Below are 20,344 nucleotides of genomic sequence, written 5' to 3' on the forward strand. Positions count from 1 at the left end.
GGAACAATGGTCATCTAAGGCCATGATAGGCTCAGTAAAGCCAAGTGTTCCCTCCTCCACACACCCACACCCACCCACCAGATTAAAGGTGAAAAAGCATTTAAGGTTGCAAGATTCATAGCTGGTTTTGAAAATTGTCACCACCGCCTCAAATCAGAAAATTAAAGGGAAAACATATCTGCTTCTCATTTAACAGACCGTGGGACGTGTGAAAAGTCTTAGTGTTGGCTGATAAGCATCCCCCACATGCGTGCCTTTTTTTCTCAGAGCAAACACCTGCGGTAATAACAGATGCTCAACTGACTGTGCCCTGAACAGGAGAACAGAAGTACAGTAATTTCAGTCTGACATTTTTTCCATATGCCTTCTTTTAAGAAAGAGAAAAAGTGGTCTCAGAAGATGGGGAGAGGGATAAGGTGATGGCGCTTCCTATGTGGAAATCGAAGCCATTCCTCAGGCTTGCAGTGCTATCAATATTTTGTTTCCTACCACAGAAATTCATACGGTTGCTTCATAGAACAGGTGGTGAAAACTGCAGGGGGGGAGGGGCTGGTGGAAGGATCTGCTGACCCCTCCACCAGATCCAAACTCTATGAAGCTCCAAATACTTTTCATCTCATATGGGCCACACTGTTCGCACAGTTCACTGACAATCACTAAGGAACCTTAAAGGCAAGAAACAACAGCTAAATATGAAAAAAGGCAATGTGATTTGGTGATGCAATAGTATAACCAGCATTAAGAGCCAAAGATCTAGGAAGTATAGTTGCCCTAGTAACTAGACTTTTATGCAGGGACACTTCCCTGCAGTCACCCCCGCCGACTGCTTTGAGACTTCCTTTTGATTATTTCCAACTGTCAGAGATCGCCTCGCTCTCCCCGTGGGTTTTGCCCACATTTTCCAGATTCTGGCTAAAACAGCACCCAGAAAACATGGGCAAAACCCACAGGGAGAGCCAAGCGACCTCTGATAGTCGTAAAACGCATGCATAATCAAAAGGAAGTCCCGAAGCAATTGGCAGGGGTGACCATGGACAAACTTTCTGTGAGTGTCCAAGGTGTGATGTTTAGCATTTGGTTTTTCATAAGCAGCGCTACCCGCTTTCGGCTCTTCAAGGAGGCATAGCGTTTGAAACTGAAGATGCAGGCAAACTGATTTACAGCCTGCTTCATAGATGTGTCTGCAGCAGATACTGTTCCTCAGAAAAAGAGGTTGAAATGCAGGAGGTCCCTCTTGTCCTACACAGTGGAGCCCTCAGATAAGGAGTTCCTCTCGCAAAGCGGGCTGTGAACTGTAAGGGACTGTTGAGGGAGATAAAGGCATTTGTAATACAGCCTTTGCTGAAGGAATTTCTATGCAGTTCCAGGACAGACTAAAAGGCCTTTCCTCAGTCACTTTCCAGCTTACAGCAAAAGGGAATTCATCCTCACTTAGTGCTGGAATATACAATGCCTTATGTACAAAGAGGAAGAAAGAAGATCCTGCAGGAGGTAGCAAGCTCTAGCTAGACAGGACTGTAGGGGGAGTACCTTCTTTCTAAAAGGGTTTTTCCTCATCTGTCTGCTGAATGTTATCCTTAGCCTCTTCTTCTAGAAGTCTCTCTCAGGTAGAAGGAAACTAGGTTTATCTCTTCTCTTTCCTATCTAGTTTGTTAGTTCCTAAATAAAGCTTTGTGTCCCGACTGCTGCATAAGCACTCTGCCGAGACGTAGGACATGACTTGAGTTCTGCGTTTAATGGCACAACCCTTATGTTTAGAGCCGTCTGTGTGTGTATCTTAGGACCATTTTGACCCATAGATCCATACGAGATGGCTCGTGAAGAAATAGGAGAGGGGAGGTTATTTGTTTAAAATAACCACAAAGGAGAGCAAAAATAACCTTTTCGGTGTGGCTCTACGTTACATAACATAAACAGTTCCTTAAAGAAAAAGACTGTCTATCACAGGATGCAACCAGCAGAAATAATGCAGCCTGTTATACACTTATCCTGGCCTGCCAATAAACACAGTTTCTCACAATCATTTGTGACAAAAAGCCTCGTTGCGCAGCCCCAACAGAAAGGTCTCCCTGGGAGCTGCACACAATGCCTAAACGCAAGATGTAATGCGCAGTGTCTTCAGCTGCCTTTTAAATACCGAGACGCTGGCTTTTTTGTATCTTTGTTCTGAAAACATTTGCGGGTATTGCCTGGAAACGAAGTGCTGTAAAGGCAAGAAGAGAATGTACACATGCTGAGCACAATTACCAGTTAGAAACGATACCACTGTTAAAAACTGGGCATTACAAGTATTACAAAAATATTGCATTCGCAAAAGGCCAATTATAAATGCGACCACTGATGATGGTCACTGCGGCAGCTCCTTTGGGAACACAGTCAGTCGCATATAGCTGCTGCTTCCAACAAGATACTTCCGGCTCAGCTTTGCCTCACTGTTTCTCCCCTGGTGCTCCACATACAAATCCATGTGTCTGCAAAACACCACATTTGTATTTCCCTTCAGTATGACAACATTGAGAAGCAGGTGCTAAAGCCATATAAGCTCATGGACATCTCTTTGGGGGAGAAAAATGGGAAATAGTAATTTGTAACCAAACAGCCCAGCCTGGGTGCTGACTACCTGCAACTCCCATTGATTTCAGGCCTGAATCATTTTGTATTTTGCCTGCAATGCAGTGCAGGCAACTGGTACAAGATGCTATAGGAAGAACAAGCTATTCCTTTGCACGGACGAGCTATCTAACCGAAACGGTTTGATGACAGTTTCAGAGGGTAGCTGTGTTGATCTGCAGTAGAACAGCTAGATTCTCTAAGGCACTACTGTCCTCAAATCTAGTTGGTCTGACAAGTGATCATCACATCATCATTTGGGGGTGGAGATCGCCAAAGCATCCAGACTTATGACATATTCCAGGTGATGCATGGAAGTTTAAGCAGTGCAGCTGCTGCCATTAAAAAGATCCAAACAGGATTTGGAAACAGTGGATTCTTTTCTGAAGGCAAATGCCCATACCTCTCAAGTGTTCAGTAAAATTGAACTGCTGGATTGCTGTCCCTCGAACTTTCTAGTCTATCTTTGACAGGTGGGACTACTCAGAGGAGAGGCAGAAATAAGCAATCTGCTTTTGACCTTGCACATCGATGGGGACTCACACAGCTGTTTGGGCTTTTTGTTAGAGTAGCGTGAGCAGGCTGGAGCTTGACTGGTTCTCCTGGCAGAAAGAGACCATATTGATTACTTAAGACTCTCATAAGCAGCTACTCATTTGTGACACAAGATTACTTTTAATGTCACTACTGCTTACTTACGTAATAATGTTAGAAGATTCTAAAGAATGAAGAGGAGGGGTGGAATCAATACAGCAACACTGCCCAAAATTGCTATATAGTGTGGTGCTGAGGAAAATCCTGAGGTAATAGCATATAAACAAAAGTACCTGGATGGTCCAGGCTAGCCCGATTTTGACACATCTCGTAAACTAAGCAGGGTTGTTGTTGACTTATGGTGATGTCATAGGGTTTTCGAGGCAAGAGACCATCAGAGATGGTTTGCCAGTGCCTTCCTCTGCATAATGACCCTGGTATTCCTTAGTGGTCTCCCATCCAAATACTAGCCAGGGTCGACCTTGCTTAGCTTCTGAGATCTGACAAGATCAGGCTAGCCTGGCCAATCCAGGTTAATAATCGGATGGGAGACCACCAAGGAAGTCAAGGTTGCTGTGCAGAGGTAGGCAATGGAAAACTACCTCTGTTCGTCTCTTACCTTGAAAAACCAATAGGGTTGCCATAAGTCAGCTGTGACTTGACGTCACTTTTCATAAAAGTGGGAAATACAATTACAGTGTTGCTATGTGCAGTCAGAAGACATTTGTATGCTTGACCTGTTTCCAGTCTCAACACAAATTCAGCCTGAGCCCAGTTCAAGGAAACGTAAGTCCAATCTGGGCACAGACCAATGCAAAAACTCGTAAGGCTTTTTGACAAAGGCATGAGGCACCTTTACAAGATCAGTAGGAATCTGGACAGAGTGAATACAGAAACAAAGTTCGTAGAGGGAAATAATACAGTTATCTGGGCTAGAGAATTAGCAAACTCAAGCTGTCAAAATAACATCAAGTATTATTAGAAACATATGTCTACAATCCATCATATGGATTCATCCACACACTGTACAACATGCTCTACTCTAGAGGCGAAGTAAGAAGCCAAAAATGTAGAGTGAGGGGGTAATGCAGGGGTTGCTACTACCGAACTGGGCAGATCCAAACACAATATCTAGTTTCCAAGGCAGGTGTCTACACATCTATACGAAGTGGGCTGGCTTGGAGCAGGCCAGAAGGGGAAACAAGTTCTGCCCTTGGTTCTTGTGGGTTATCCGGGCTGTGCAACCGTGGTCTTGGTATTTTCTTTCCTGACGTTTCGCCAGCAGCTGTGGCAGGCATCTTCAGAGGAGTAACACTGAAGGACAGTGTCTCTCAGTGTCAAGTGTGTAGGAAGAGTAATATATAGTCAGAAAGGGGTTGGGTTGAGCTGAATCATTGTCCTGCAAAAAGTATCAAAGGTAATGTGCTAATCATTGTCCTGTAAGTATCAAGATAATGTGCTAATGAGGGTGTGGTATGCTAGCATGGTTTTCTTTTCAGAGAAAGGAAAGGTGGCAAGGAATGAGCCAAGTATGGCCTTTTATGCTGTTTCTAGTGGCATCCAGAAAACATGGGGAGAGAGCAAACTGATATCTAAAGGTCAGGGAAGACGTGCATAATGAAACTAAAGCCCCGAAGCAGTCGGCGAAAGAAACAGAAGTGAGGGCAGTTCAGGGACCCAGGAATATTTCCAAATATGGAAACCGAGGGGAGGTCTTCAGGCACTGCAGAGGCTGTGCTTGGGGTAGTCTTGGTCTAATCATTGACATGTTGCTTTGGTGGGCCCTTCCAGATGGTCTCCATTACATTCTGACCTATTCATGTGGAATGTCAAAGCAGGCACAGTTCTGTCTTCAGCAGAAGGCTAACACGGCAGGCTCTTTTGTGGCTACAATCACACAGATTAATCCTTGAAGTCCCTGATTCACGATCTGATAGCCAGACATCAAGGGAGGCTTGCACCGTGTGAAATTTCTTTTTTCCTCAATAAGCATAATGAGATTAGGTGTGGTCCTGCTTACTCTGCTGGCTCTCCTGTCTTCGTAGTTGTAATGGGCCCAAATGCATTTAATGGCACACGCAAGGACCAGGAGAGAAGCTAGTCCCATGTCAAGATGGAGGGGGGAGGGGAAGAAGTGTTGAAATTAAGTGCTGGTTTTCCTTATGCCCCCTCCCTGTGGATTACAGTTAAAACATCATAATGAGAAAATTGATATGTCAGGATATTACTGTGTTGTATGTCACAATGGTGTGACATCTTCCCCCAAATTTACGATTTTATCATCTACAGTAATGTATTAAAATTTGCATGATCAGACATTGATAGGAAAACTGTTTATTACTGTAGCTTTTTGGCAGGGTGCTTGTGATATCAGCAGAACAGTAACATGCAGAAATCCAACAGATGCAGCTTTCCTTATCCATGCCCAAGAAAAGTTATATTTTTGCACTTCTACTTCTCATGCTTCTGCCAAAGGCACAGGCGCCCTACCAAAATAAAACAGCACTGGCTCTAGTTTAGGACTTTTGAAGTAAGCACTTTTAACACTTCACTGGTTTCTGTCCATTATCTCTTTAAGTTAAAATGGTAAAACAAATATGGTTGGATCTAACCAGTTTTGTTGTGGGTGAAAAGGGGAGGTGTCCACTTCCACTTTGGCCACTCAGAAGGGATATGCGGGGGGCTCATGGGACCTGCATGGCCAAAAGCCACATGGGATGAAGGCTCTAGTAAGGAGGAGATTGGGGCAAGATTGAGTGGAAGAGCTCACTGGGTCCAACCCATGCTTGCTATACCTTGCAAAATATTTAAGCTCTGTGAGCAGTGGAACAGCCACTTAAAGCCTCCTAATGAGAAGTGATGTAATACAACTATAATATTATAAACGTCATGAAATAACTTTTGATGAGCAATATTAATCTGTGTAATTATGCAAACGGTTACATTAATAAGCAATCACTGTTTAACCTCCCAGTGATTGATGCATCGGGCTTGAAATCTTTGAGCTGCTTATGACAGAAGTGTCCTATTGAAATCACTGAGACTACTCTTGGGAGAGGATGCATAGCCATAATATGGTAGGGCACCTATTCCTCTATGAACCTGTCTGATTACTCTGGTCATCATCTATAGCCTTATTCTGTGTGCCACTTTATCTCAAATAAGGCAGCTGGTCCCACAAGACAGGGCTTTTCCTGTGGTAGCACCTCGGTTATGGAACACGCACTCCAGATACTTGGAAGACGCTTAGTGCACTCTGATGCTAGCTAACACCAGCTGTTTACAACTGTACTTCTGATGATTATAATGTTTTCTTTTTAAAAAAATTAATATATGATTATTGTCAGTCGTAAATTGCCAGTCATGCCTTTGATGAAGAAAATAGGATAAAAGTTATCCAAAATAAATAATTGTAATATGATGTACAGTATCTATTATTTCCAGTCCAGAAAATGACTGAAGTAAGGATAACAAGAGATTGTATACAGGTATTTTTAGAAATGGGGCCATAACCTTATATAGAAAGCAGATGCTTATATCCTGAGGTAGTTTAGTGGTTTCACAGGGAACTGTCTCTTCCTTCATGAATCCTCCTGGATGAAGTCAGTTCCAGCCACTGACGCAGCGAAAGTTATAGTGCAATCATTAAAGGAATTACACCCTTCTGAATCAATTGAAGTCAATGCATTTAGAAGGGTGTAACTCTACCTAGGAATGCCAAATGAAGTGCCCCAAATAAAGGTATTTTACCTGTGTGTCCAATGAATTTAAAGGGACAAATTAATTACAGCTATCTTTTAATTTTAGATGGGTTTATAAACCTCACCAACATTTCTTTGATCAGGTCCATTATGATTAAACCTTGATTCCATTTATTCAGATATCTGAATATCCCCACAAACTGGAGGAAACATATTACGAAGCACAATAATCAGAATAGCAGTATGCACAATTATTGGAAGGACAGGCAATCAGCCTCCGTTGTTCAAATGTGAGAGAACCCAAAACAAAACTAAAAAGCTGGATTCCAGCATAAATAGGTTATTTAAAAAATGGTAAAGAAACTAAGATTATGCAATTGCAACAAGTAAACATTGACGGTGTGCAATTTTCCCATTGACAAAAACCTATAATCTGTTTACCAAAAAAAAATAATTTAAGTTCGGTGGGAAGCAACCGTAAGCTAGAGTTCAGTCCAGTTCTGCCAACCGTGTGCTCTGCGTCACCCGCATCTGTACAATCCGCATTCCTTATAATACGCTATACACATTTAGTCGTGCTCCTGTATTTTCCCCACAGTGGAAAATATTTGAATATTTTAGTATCCTAGAAGCGTAAGCAGTTTTCAACACACAAAGGAAGCGTTGGTTTACCTAGAATCATAGCGTTGGAAGGGACCACCAGGGTCATCTAGTCCAACCCCCTGCACAATGCAGGGATTTCACAACTACCTTCCCCCACACACCCCCAGTGACCAGAAGATGGCCAAGATGCCCTCCCTCTCATCATCTGCCTAAGGTCATAGAATCAGCATTGCTGACAGATGGCCATCTAGCCTCTTCTTAAAAGCCCCCAGGGAAGGAGAGCTCACCACCTCCCGAGGAAACCTGCTCCACTGGGGAACCGCTCTAACTGTTAGAAAATTCTTCCTAATGCCTAGATTGAAACTCTTCTGATTGAATTTTAACCCGTTGGTTCTGGTCTTATATTTGTATGCCCCATCCTGCTCATACCTACATAAAAGATATACACATATACTCTTTCACAGTGGGTAGCCGTGTTAGTCTGCCTGCAGCAGTCAAAAAGGGCAAGAGGTGCTACTGGACTCTTGCCCTTTTTGACATATACTCTTTATCTATCTATCTATCTATCTATCTATCTATATCTATATCTATATCTATATATATATAAATGTATTAATATAGTCAATGCAACTTTTTTTTAAAATCTCAAATAACTCCATTTAATTCGCTGCCCCATTCTCAGCGTTGACCCCAACGCCGTACGTTTCCAGGCCTATGAAACGCCCCAACGCAGTAAGCGTTTATGGCAGCAATACCGGCCTGTGGCCACACGATGGCGGCCGAGGCCAGGCCCGTTCTCTCTCCCCCCCCCCTTTTCCAGATCTTTCTCGAACTCGGAGGCCAGGCCGACTTTGCGCGGAAACTGCCGATGCCGCATCCGGAGTCTCGCGGAGTCCCCCGTTTGGCGGCGCGGCGCGCCTGCGCAGAAGGGCGCGGGTGCCGGTTGGTGGCTGTTGCTCCGCAGTGAGCGAGCGAGACGCGCGAGGAGCCGCGTCGCTGAGGGGAGCGCTCGCCCGGGAGGCCCGGTGGGGGAGGAAGGAGAGGAGGAGGAGGACGGGGAGGGAGGCCGCGGACCGCACCCGGCGCAGCCATGTCCGTGGTGGGCATCGACCTGGGCTTCCAGAACTGCTACATCGCCGTGGCGCGGAGCGGCGGCATCGAGACCGTCGCCAACGAGTACAGCGACCGCTGCACCCCGTGAGTAGCCGAACGGGGAGGGGGGGCCCTCACCGCCATGGCGGCCGCCTCCCGCCCGCAGCCCCGCATCATAAAGCCGCAGATGGCCGCCTCCCTCGCCTTCCAGGCTCGGCCGGAGCATCCCTCGCCCACACCTCGGCGCCTCTCCTCGCCGCGGCCTGGCGGGGGCCCCGCTCGCTTCCACCCGGCCTCTCTTCTCTCTCCCCCCCCCAACGCGGGTTCACTGGAGGCGCCCCCTCCCCCAAACCGCGCTTTTCGACCCCCCCCCATAACCGCCCTCCAATTTTGGCCCCTTTTTGACAACCCAGGGAAGCGACCTCCCCCCCCCCCTTTTCCAGAAAGGTGAGGAGAAGCTCGCTTCGCTGCCTCTCTCCCTTCCTCGCACTGACTGGTCACTCATGGAGCTGCCTTATACCGAATCGGACCCTTGGGCCGTCGAAGTCAGTATTGTCTATTCAGGCCGGCAGCGGCTCTCCAGGGTCTCGGGCGGGGGTCTTTCACATCACCTACTTGCCTGGTCCCTTTAACTGGAGGTGCCGGGGATTGAACCTGGGACCTTCTGCATTGCCAAGCAGAGGCTCTACCACTGAGCCACGGCCCCTCCCCAAAATTGAACACATTAACACGTGAAGCTGCCTTATGCCGAATCAGACCCTTGAGCCATCGAAGTCAGTATTGTCTACTCAGACCAGCAGCGGCTCTCCTGGGTCTCAGCTAGGGGCCTTTTCCATCCCCCACCTGCCTAGTCCCTTTAACTGGAGACGCTGGGGATTGAACCTGGGACCCTCTGCGTTGCCAAGCAGAGGCTCTACCACTGAGCCACGGCCCCTCCCCAAAATTGAACACATTAACACGTGAAGCTGCCTTATACCAAATCAGACCTTTGGGCCGTCAAAGTCAGTATTGTCTACTCAGGCCGGCAGTGGCTCTCCAGGGTCTCAGGCGGGGGTCTTTCACATCACCTACCTGCCTAGTGCCTTTAACGAGATGCCGGGGATTGAACCTGGGACCTTTTGCATTGCCAAGCAGATGCTGTGCCACTGAGCCATGGCCCCTCAGGTAGTGGCACCTAATCTTGAAGCGATCCACACCTTCTTTCCGCCACTCCCCCCCCCTCACAGGTAATACTGAGCACATGGGAAGGGAGAGCAATGGGTCTCTCGCCACCCCACCCATACATTGGCAGCCAGTGTAGTGGAAACTGGAGCTTCCCATGTAAACATTCCAGGGGGGGGGGCGTTTCAGGGGGCGCCGTCCTTTCCGAGGCCACCCTGTGAAATCACCACGCTGGGGGTGGGGGAAGGCTGGATGGGAGGGACGGAAGGCGGTGGTGCCGTTTGCTCCTCGATGCGGCTTTCTGCCTGCGCCTCCGCTCCTTCTGCCTGACCTGCTTTTACTTGTCCTGTTACCTCACCTGGCTGTGAGGCATGGAGGGGAATGACAGGCTGGAAGAGACGGAGGGTGTGTGTTGCACTGGTAATAACAGAGGAGGCAGCAGTAGGTGGAGATTGCTCACTCTCCCTTGTTTCCATGGGTAACAGCCAGGAGTTGTAAATGAGCACTATATTTCTGTGTGACGGTTCCAGCAATTATCAAAAGCACGGTGACGCTAATGGTTGGCTCGGGTTCTCTTGGGATGACCATTTGCAGGCTTTAGTAGCCAGTGGAAGTTGTGCTATCCCATTACTCACTTGGTGGGGGAGTCAAATGATAGTTAAATGCAAATAAAAGCGTGCATTGTTTTGGAAAGATCGCCCTGTGACCATAAGAACTTATTAACTGGATCATTTAGTCTGGCCTTTGGAAGGACATAAGGGGGTATGAAGATGACTGCTTTCCCTTTCCCCTTACACAATGCATAGTTAAATTGTGGAACTCCCTGCCCCATGTTGTGATGGCTGACAACTTGGAAGGGCTTTAAGAGGGGAGTGGACATGTTCATGGAGGAGAGGGGTATTCATGGCTACTAGTTAAAATGGATACTAGTCATGATGCATACCTATTCTCTCCAGGATCAGAGGAGCATGTCTAATATATTAGGTGCTGTGGAACACAGGCAGGATGGTGCTGCTGCAGTCGTCTTGATTGTGGGCTTCCTAGAGACACCTGGTTTGGCCACTGTGTGAACAGACTGCTGGACTTGATGGGCCTTGGTCTGATCCAGCATGGCTTTTCTTATGTTCAACTGTCTAGCATCCTATGCTTGGAAAGATGCTGCTTGTAAACAAGGAGAGTGTATCTAGGTATCATTGCTACTAACATTATCAAGAACGGTCTATCTTATCAAGTACGTTTTAATTCTGCCATTCCTCCAAGGAGCTCAGGGTGGTACGTATACTTGCTTCTCATTTTATCCACCCAATAACCCAAGGTAGACAAGGCTGAGAGAGGGTGGGTGGCCTTGAGTCTCCCAGAAAGCTTTGTGTCAGAGCAGGGATTTGAATCAGAGTCTCTCAGCTTATAGTGTGCTGCTCTGACTTTTATCACAATCTGCGTACTGGGCAGTTGTGCTGTTACCCCAATTCCAGGTCATTTATGACTATATTAAGTAACACTGGAAGTAATACATAGCCTGGGCTATCCCAGCATTTTCTTCCCTATGTTGTAAAATGCTTTCTGAAAACCTTGAATATATAGCATCTGCTATATTGTCCCTATCTATCCTTTGGATTCTGTTGACAAAATACTTATGAATTGGTGAGGTAAGACTTTCCATTGTAGAAGCTATACTGACTTCTTGCTGGGCTTGTTGTTCTGTTAAATAATTCCGGTCGAATTCTACCTCTTTCTTCTGCCATCCACTGTGAGTTTAGTTTTGTAAAAAAAAAAAAAACAGCCAAAATGATTACTCCATATGGAGTGTCATTATTCTATAAAACTTTAAAGTGTGATTGGGGGCGTTAGGAGTGGTGCAGCAGGCAAGGTCCAGGATAGCAACAGGCAAATGTGAGCAACTGCAGGTACATCTTTTTAGATTTCACTGGATTGCAGTTGGAGAGGGACAGGGTGGTGTTGGATTAGAGTGTTGGATTAGGATCTGAGAGACCTGGGTTCAAATCCCCACTCTGCCATGGAAGCTTGCTGGGGGACCTTGGGCCAGCCTTAGCCTAACCTACCTCAAAGGGTTGTAAGGCTAAAATGGAGGAGGCGAGAATGGTGGAAGCCACTTTGTGTCTTCATTAGGGAGATATAAATAAATGAAGACTGCATATGAAGCAATAACCTCACCAAATTAGTGATATAACTGTAAAAAACTGATGAAATGGACACAAGGAAGGTTGTATTGTGAAGTGTTATGATTTTTATGAAGGTAGCAAGATATAACACATGCTGGTCTCTCTTTTTCCCTCTACGGAGATAACCATGTTGTTGTTGGAAATACTTTGTCTTGATTTCTCATGAATCTTCAGTAAACGTTCTTTTCAAAAATCTGAACTAGCAGTTTGAGACATGTTGCTTCTAAGTGTTTTTCAAGATCAAAGTATTAGCTGTGAACTCAGCAGCCTTGGGTAGGCTTCAGACAAACATGCTGTATTATGGCAGATATCTTTCACAGCTTAATTAAAGAAAAGTCTTGTGGCACCTAAAAGACTACCAAATTTAATGTTGCATAAACTTTCATGGGCTTGAGGCTGTTTAATCAGGTGCATGAAATGAACTCTCAGCAACTTGAACTCATAGTTTAATGTGCAGGAAAAAATCTGAGCAATGGGTTAACAGGCTTGACTTGTAACAGGATTGTAATATTTTTGCACAAAACTCAAGTATACAGATAATCACAGTTGTTGGTCTCTAAGGAGCTACCAGACTCAAATCTAACTGCACAGCCCCCTTAGTTATGTTAAGCAATTTGACACCTATAGAGATTAAGAAAATTGTCAGACCTGTTGTGCTCCTGGCTAATACTATAAAACCTATTGATGAATTCTTAGTTCAACAGTTTTCTGTTGGTGCTTCTCCTTGAATTTCCCTTGGTGAAGAATGCTGAACCAGTGTGTTCTGAAAAACTGATGTTATCCCACTGATTGTTTTAATGTTGCCACTGTTTATATCAAATTTATTCCCATTTACAAACATTATACAAAAGAAAAAAATGTAGAAGGGCATTGTTGATAGATTATAGTATATAGACAGGGTGGATAATAAGCAGTTGAATAAGTTGTTTGTGGGATGGCCTTATAGGTTCTGTAACAGGACTGTCTGACAACATATAGGGGCAGAGTTGGCTTCTGGGGTTGTTACAGGGTCTGGTTCCTGTGTCTTTGTTAGGTGGTAGATTGTTGCTGAGGGGGCTGTATGTAAGTCTGCCACGTATGTCCTGTCAGAGTGAATTATCATTGTCCAGAGCCAGTGTGGTGTAGTATATAGAATTTTGTCTTAGGTTATAGGAGACCTACTCTTCAGTAGAAGTTTGCTGAGAATCCTTGGATCAGTGACTCTCAGCCTAAATGGAGGATGGGAGAATAATATTATAAGCCACTTTGAGTCCCCATTGGGGAGAAAAGCAGGTTATAAATATCTAAATAAGAATGTCCTTTAGGTCAGTGCCCAAAGAACTGGAGCAAATGTGATCGGGCTTGGGTATAAACCATGGATTGTGTGGTGTATTTTAATAGTAGCTAGAAGCATGGGCATATGTATAGCAGAAAATAGACTTCTGGCATAAGGTAGTTCTTTTATGTCCCCCACATAGTTGCACAATGATATCTAGAGTCTGGTCCATGTTGGTGGCGGGGTGGAAGTTATGAGATCCTAATAAAACTTCTCAAGTGTCACCTTCCTGTGAGTTCAGATAAAATGTTCAGTGACTCTCAGAGTAAAGTGGTTAGGGGACAGGAGCTGAGGAGCTGTTCCTCTAACTCAGCCTTGAATATATGTTGACATATTGTGCAGTTTTATGGGTATCTGAAGCAGTTCCTTTAACTTAAAGATTCAAGTTGTCCCCAGACCTCATTAAAACGTAAAGGTCCCCTGTGCAAGCACCGGGTCATTCCTGACCCGTGGGGTGACGTCACATCCCGATGTTTACTAGGCAGACTTTGTTTGCGGGGTGGTTTGCCAGTGCCTTCCCCAGTCATCTCCCCTTTACACCCAGCAAGCTGGGTACTCATTTTACCGACCTCGGAAGAATGGACGGCTGAGTCAGCACAGGTCCCCCCTTTGGTTACTGTAACTGAGGGACATTTGGCAAAAAGTGAACGGGATTCTCCCCGGCTGTCTTTTGTAACTGTAAGAAGTACTTTAAATAATTGCATGTAAATCCTTGAAAGCACAGATACTTGGGCATGATCTATAAACATGCAGACTTGAGGCAGAAAATGACTAAAGACGTAATTTGCTAGTAATTTCCTATACATGTACAGTGCATTTACATTCCCTTGCATGGAAATGAGACCTAGGCTGAAGAGAGTCTTAATACAGTCTGTCAGAGCCTATCTCCCCGGTCACACTATCTTGACATAGACTGACAGGGTCTGTGCACTATTCCTCAAAGTCTTGACAAGGAACTACAATCCAGACAAATGTGCTTATGCACTTTTCTCTAGCCTGGGAGTTCCTTTTTTGATCCCGTCAGAATTTAGGGTAACAGTTCAGTTTCCCTCCAAGCCAACTCTTGCCCGTTCATTTCAGAAGTCTGGGTTAAAAAGGAGTTTAAGAAACCATGAGGAAGGCCAGTAATAATCCATCAGGGCCACCTGACAGTTTAGACAAATGATGAAAATGAGTCTAGGATCCATTTTCCGTTCTCAATTCATTGATCACCGTATACCTGATGCTCCCTTCCTGGAATGTAACTTGGGATTGGATTGTCCCATTCTAAGAGATAAGCTGATGTTATTTGAAAACCATATTCATCCTTTCCTAATAACTAGCACCACAGTGAAAAATCTCACTATTTCTGTGTTTTCAAGGGATTGTTTAAATGCCTCCTATGGTTTTATGTTGGTTTTTTTGTTCCAGTGGTTAACTTAGAGGCAAGGTTCAGATATAGTGGCAAATTATTTTTTGCTGTTGTTTGAATGATCCTTAAGGATCTCTGGACTTGTATATTTTTCTGTCCTTTCTCCACTTCCACAGCAAGCTAATAAGATACTTTGTGGTAAACCGTAGTTTGATGTTGTATCTGAACTGGCAAAATAGTTTGAGTTCAGGGTACTGGCAAAAATAGTTTGAGTTCAGGGTACTGTTTGGTACCTTCTTTACTTGGCAGTGCACAACTGACTCTCAGATCCCCCAGGTTTGTTTACTGGATTTGCAATTACATCAGAATCATGTCAGTGTGGTTTAGCTGCCAATGCTCCATAATGGTCTCGGTGTCCTAACTTGGGAAACTCTGAAGGCCATAGTGGTTGCTACCAGCACTGGGCACATGCTGTCTTTGGCAGAAGAAAGTTGATATACAACAGCAGTGAGGGGATACCTAGTGATTAGAGGCAATCAACAATGATAGTCTGGTGACTATACAATTTAACACTGGCACATCACTGGCTTTTCGGTAGTGAGATGCCTGAATATCTGTTGTTTGTAAAGGAAGTCTCAATATGCAACTTCATCAACTTCTCAGAGACATTCCTGAAACTTAGTTGCATCTAGTTTTTAAGGGTAGATAAGTACACCTGTGGGCAGATGTCAGAATGGACAAAGATTGCCTTTGTGATTTTAAAACAAAGATGCAAGTCAAGCCTTTAGTTTGTTACGTGATCATTGTTTGTTAAAGCATCATTGTGGTTTCTACATGGTATTGCTTTGAGAGCAAGGAGTGCAGCTTTAACTTTGGGTAAAGTAATGTCAACATGTATATTCCAAATCGGACTCTTCATTTACAGTTAACTATTCAGTCATACTAGTTTGCAAGCTGAGCAACTTTCTCTTTTATTTCAGAGCTTGTATATCACTAGGATCCAAAGCCCGAACGATCGGAAATGCAGCAAAGAGTCAGGTAAAGATTATTTTTTTGTTACTTGAGTGGGGAAAACTGCTTCCTAGCAACAGTTCTGAAATCTTCATCAAGATTTTTCTAATTCCAAAAATATTTTCCCTGACCCAGGCTTCAGAAAAAATAGATTGTTACTTAGTCATTTAAATACCACTAAGCTTTGAGCCAAGGTCAGTGTAAGCACCAGTACCTCAGCAAAGCTCATTCAAACCAAAGCAAATCTCTTTTAAGCATGTACATATTTCAAGCATATACTTGGTTGTGTTGATTAGATAAGATTGGGATGAGGAAGGTATTTTACAAAAAGAAGTCTTAAATGATTTGGAAAATAATTCTGTTTTATGAAATAACTTACTTGATAGTTGAATACAGTGTTTACCTTAAGGATTGTATCAAAATTTATATCCCATGTTTCAGCGCCTAAATGAAAAACTACTGTTTAAGGCAGGGGTCCACAGTATGGCACCTTTCCTGGAATCTACCAAGAGTTTTTAGAAAGAGGGAGTGGCCAGGTGGGGCTTGTTGAGTTTTTGATGTTTATGGTATAATGCAGACAGTGGCTTTTTGTAAAGTGCAAATAGCGGAGTGATATTCTAAAAATACAGTGGCACTCAGTTCTGACTAAACATAATTGGGCTGTACAGTTAAATGCTTAATGCACCCAAAATGGAACTTGTATTGAAGTCATAAGGTTTTCCCATTTTTACTGTAGTTTTATAATTCAGGTGAAAGTTGAAAATAACATCACTATATCAAATTGTGTTCACTTTTCAGAAATCGTTTATGTGCCTGTCAAAATTTGACCAGAATCTCTCTGCTGCTGTATACATTTGCAAGGAGCTCTTACCAGTCCTTCAGCACCAACTGTCATTGTTACAAGTAATAGTGCTGGTTAAAAGTGGCTGGGCTCTTGAGAGAAGAGCTGATGTAAAGGGGATAGCCAGGAGAAGAAGCATTTTGTTCCTTTTCCTCTTGCATAAGTATGTTAGATGTTGCATATTGAAGACAGAGAATGTCCGATGAGTTTCTTAGGTAGCATAATACTTATTTGTATGTATGCAAGAAAGTATTTTTAAACAATATGTTAATTTTAAAAGGCATCCTGTTAAACAGAGCTTTTGCCTGAAAGGTTGAAGACCTGCTATCATAATTATGCATAACCTCACTCCCTGACATTGTGTGGTTGCGTTCGCCACCCTGTGTTAAAATTCCCAAAGCTCCCCGCAGGCTGGAAAATGTTGGGGATCCCTGGTTTGAGAGGTTGATGAAGGACTGCAAATTCAGTTAATATTATTACTACAGTTGAAGTTGAGAACAAATTTGAACTTGCTTATGTAAATTAATAAAATGCAATGGCAAAATTTATGCTTCAACAGATTATCACAAATATTAAGAATTCGTTACATGGGTTCAAAAAACTTCATGGGAGAACACTTGATGATCCTTACATTAAAGCTGAAAGAATCAAACTGCCCTATGAGCTTCAGAAAATGCCTAATGGGAGTGTTGGAGTAAAGGTGAGTGCTGCAGCCTCTAATACAGTATCTGTAGTATCTGTTGAGATGTGCAAAGGAGAATAATAACTAAATCAAATATACATGATCTCTCCAGGCCTTTATGGCAGGTGCTGAATTTTTAAAAATTAATTTTACAAACAAAACCACCACCCAACCAAACAATAACAACAAACCTTTTTAAAAATAAACATAGACATAATATAATAATAAAAACCAGAAAAATACATAAAGTTTAGTCAGATTACTGACAGAGGGCTTAGTATTTACCACATTTTCCAATTAATTGATGGCTTTAGGGTTTTCAAAAAATAATTCATTATATATTTAGGACTTAATTCCTTTTCCATAATCTGAGGAAGAACTTAGGTAGATGCTGAGTATAGGTTGAGTATCCCTTATCTGGACATCCGATATCCAGACTGATCCAAAAACCGGACCTTTTGAGCTGGCAGGCATTAGTCACAGGACCTAAGCAGTGCCATTAATGGTTCAGTGTACACATAATTATTTAAAATATTGTTTAAAATTACATTCAGGCTATATGTATAGAATATATATAAAACATAAATGAATTTTGTGTTTAGACTTGGATCCCATCCCCAAGATATCTCATTATATATATATATTCCAAAATTTGGAAAGATCCAAAATACGAACCCCTTCTGATCCCAAGCAGTCCGGATAAGGGACTAAATCTGTACCTTTCTGATTTGTGTATAAAATAAAATCATGCCACGTTTCATAGAAATCTGATATTTTAGCTTTACCTTTGACTACTCTAAGTTGATGTGTCAATTTTTCTGACATAGCTATTTGCCACAGTTCAGAATACCAAGAATGTAGTGTTAAATGTTCTGCGGTTTGCCAACATTTTGCTATTACCCTACAAGCTGCCATCAACATAAACCCTATTAATCCCTTGGATACCGCTTTTCCATTTTGTTCCCCCCAGATTGTCAACAGAGCCAATGCTAGTGTATCATGAATGGTGTCATGCGTAATATTTGTCATTAACAGGTGCTGAATTCCTAAGCAAGGCTAGAATCAAGGCTTGATAAGGTTGACCCAGCTGCTTCCAGAAGAGCTAATGCAGATATTAAATAGAATTAACAAACATTTTTCCAAATAAGTTCTTTTCTGGTCCTTTAGTATTTATTCTCATTTTAGTAACAGATGAACATGCTACATAATAATTAGTACACATATCTTGACTTTCATTTTAAAAGTCCATTTTCCATTCCCAGTAAGTGTGGCGAAAAGCTCATCTAAATGCAGAGGAATAAAACAGGGAAGAGTTATGAGTTGACTCCAGTGGAAGAGATTTCCTTCAACAGAATGGGATTATCTTGCTCAGCACAAAGGGCTTCCCAAAGCCTCTTCTGTGGGGCGGGAACAACATGATGGGTGAATCTGTAGTTGAAGGGGGGATTCAGCATAAATCCATCCTTCCGCTTCTGTTAGTGGGAATCTCTGCTGAATGCATCCCCTATAGGAAGATATGTGAATAAAAGTTGCACATTAAGAATTGGTTCTGTTTCATTCAGTGTTCCTGTACAATATCCTTAGAAGCTGCCACACTAGGTTTGTTTTCCTGGAAATCTAAGTCTTCAGTTTTCCAAAACAAGTTTTGGATACAAGAGATGGTAATATGTGTGCTGTCCAACAAATAATGAGGTTTTGTATAGAATGTGTTATATGTTGTATAGGATGTGTGACAAGATGAAGGTAATGTTGATTTGGAAGGCTGTAGTCCTGAAGGGAGCCCCGTGGCGCAGAGTGTTAAGCTGCAGTACTGCAGTCAAAAGCTCTGCTCACAACCTGAGTTCGATCCCGATGGAAGTCGGTTTCAGGTAGCCGGCTCAAGGTTGACTCAGCCTTCCATCCTTCCAAGGTCGGTGAAATGAGTACCCATCTTGCTGGGGGTAAAGGGAAGATGACTGGGGAAGGCACTTGCAAACCACCCCGCAAACAAAGTCTGCCTTGGAAACGTCGGGATGTGACGTCACCCCACGGGTCAGGAATGACCCGGTGCTTGCACAGGGGACCTTTACCTTACCTTTAGTCCTGAAGGACATTGTGCTTCCCATTTTTGGGAAGGGTCTGACTGCAACAGCTTTGCTTATCTGAGCAAGGTCTTCTGAAGGTGTAACCCCACAAATGTGTAAAATCAGCAACAGCTCATTCATGCACATTCTCTGTGGTGGCTCCCACCTTGTGAAACAGCCTGACTGAGGTGGTCAAAAACCCTGCAGTTATTTCATAGAATGAGCCAAACACAAATGTTCAGGCAGGCATTTTTCATAAGAACCGCGGTATACTGGAACAGCACAAGAGGTTGTTTCTATAAGGGATAGTATTGCACATGGTCGCCATAAGTCAGCTGTGACCTGACAGCACTTTCCACCACTACCCCACTGTAGTCTGTTGCAATGTTTATTGTACATATCTCCACCAAGTTTTTCTGTAATGGTCTCTACCTTTGTAACCCCATTTCTTTATTTTGCTATGTCATGCCCCACACAGTTTTCTTGCCTTAAATAGTTTTTCATTTGCATTGTGTTCCAGTTCTGTAATCCTAGTTGTACCATATTGTTTATTGGAGGCCCTTGCTGTTTGTTTGAATTGCTTTTCATATTTTGTAATCCATCTTGAGTCTTAGTGAGAAAGGCAGGCTATAAATTAAGTTAATAATAAGTAGTAATGTTTGAAAAGAAGAAAGAAGTAAAGGCCTCTTCATGCATTCTTGATTTGTTTCTAAATGTTTATATGTTTAGGTTTTACAAGTACACCTGCAAACATAGTGTATGAAGGGTCCTTAAGGAAATTTCAAGTTACAGCTTTTCACAACATGATATAGTGGGCTGTTAAATCTAAATATTTTAGAAGGTTGCCTTAAACCTAAGTACATGCTATGATAAAATGCTATGTTGTGGTTTTTCTTCTGGGGATGTGGGTGCTTACATTAATACTTTGTCCTTGTGTTGTAGGTTCGATACTTGGATGAAGAGAGACCATTTGCAATTGAACAGGTTACAGGAATGTTATTGTTTAAGCTTAAAGAGACATCAGAAAGTGCTCTTAAAAAACCTGTAGCTGACTGCGTAATTTCAGTAAGTTGATATTGTTGTTACTTGTAATATAACTGCATTATTAAAGGAGAAGATAAAAATGAGAATTGCTGCTTGAGTTCTTTTAGTTTATAGGAAAGGTTGGATAAAAATTAATTAAATTAAATCAGATGAAAG

General features: G+C 43.1%; 1 protein-coding gene across 3 annotated transcripts in view; it reads left to right on the top strand.

Moving 5' to 3' along the window:
* HSPA4L (heat shock protein family A (Hsp70) member 4 like) overlaps window positions 1–20,344 on the top strand; it is a 108,097-nt gene that overhangs the window by 68,143 nt on the left and 19,610 nt on the right. For 2 of the 3 annotated variants that reach the window (XM_056855854.1, XM_056855856.1), the window contains exons 1-4: window positions 8,519–8,645; window positions 15,528–15,585; window positions 16,959–17,099; window positions 20,087–20,209. In XM_056855854.1, the coding sequence (XP_056711832.1) occupies window positions 8,539–8,645; window positions 15,528–15,585; window positions 16,959–17,099; window positions 20,087–20,209 (429 nt within the window). In that variant the 5' untranslated portion in view covers window positions 8,519–8,538. Of the gene's footprint in view, window positions 1–8,518; window positions 8,646–15,527; window positions 15,586–16,958; window positions 17,100–20,086; window positions 20,210–20,344 lie in introns of those variants that run through there. The other variant, XM_056855855.1, reaches the window with a different exon arrangement.

This window comes from Euleptes europaea, chromosome 9 (assembly GCF_029931775.1).
Source record: "Euleptes europaea isolate rEulEur1 chromosome 9, rEulEur1.hap1, whole genome shotgun sequence".
Classification (NCBI taxonomy): domain Eukaryota; kingdom Metazoa; phylum Chordata; class Lepidosauria; order Squamata; family Sphaerodactylidae; genus Euleptes; species Euleptes europaea.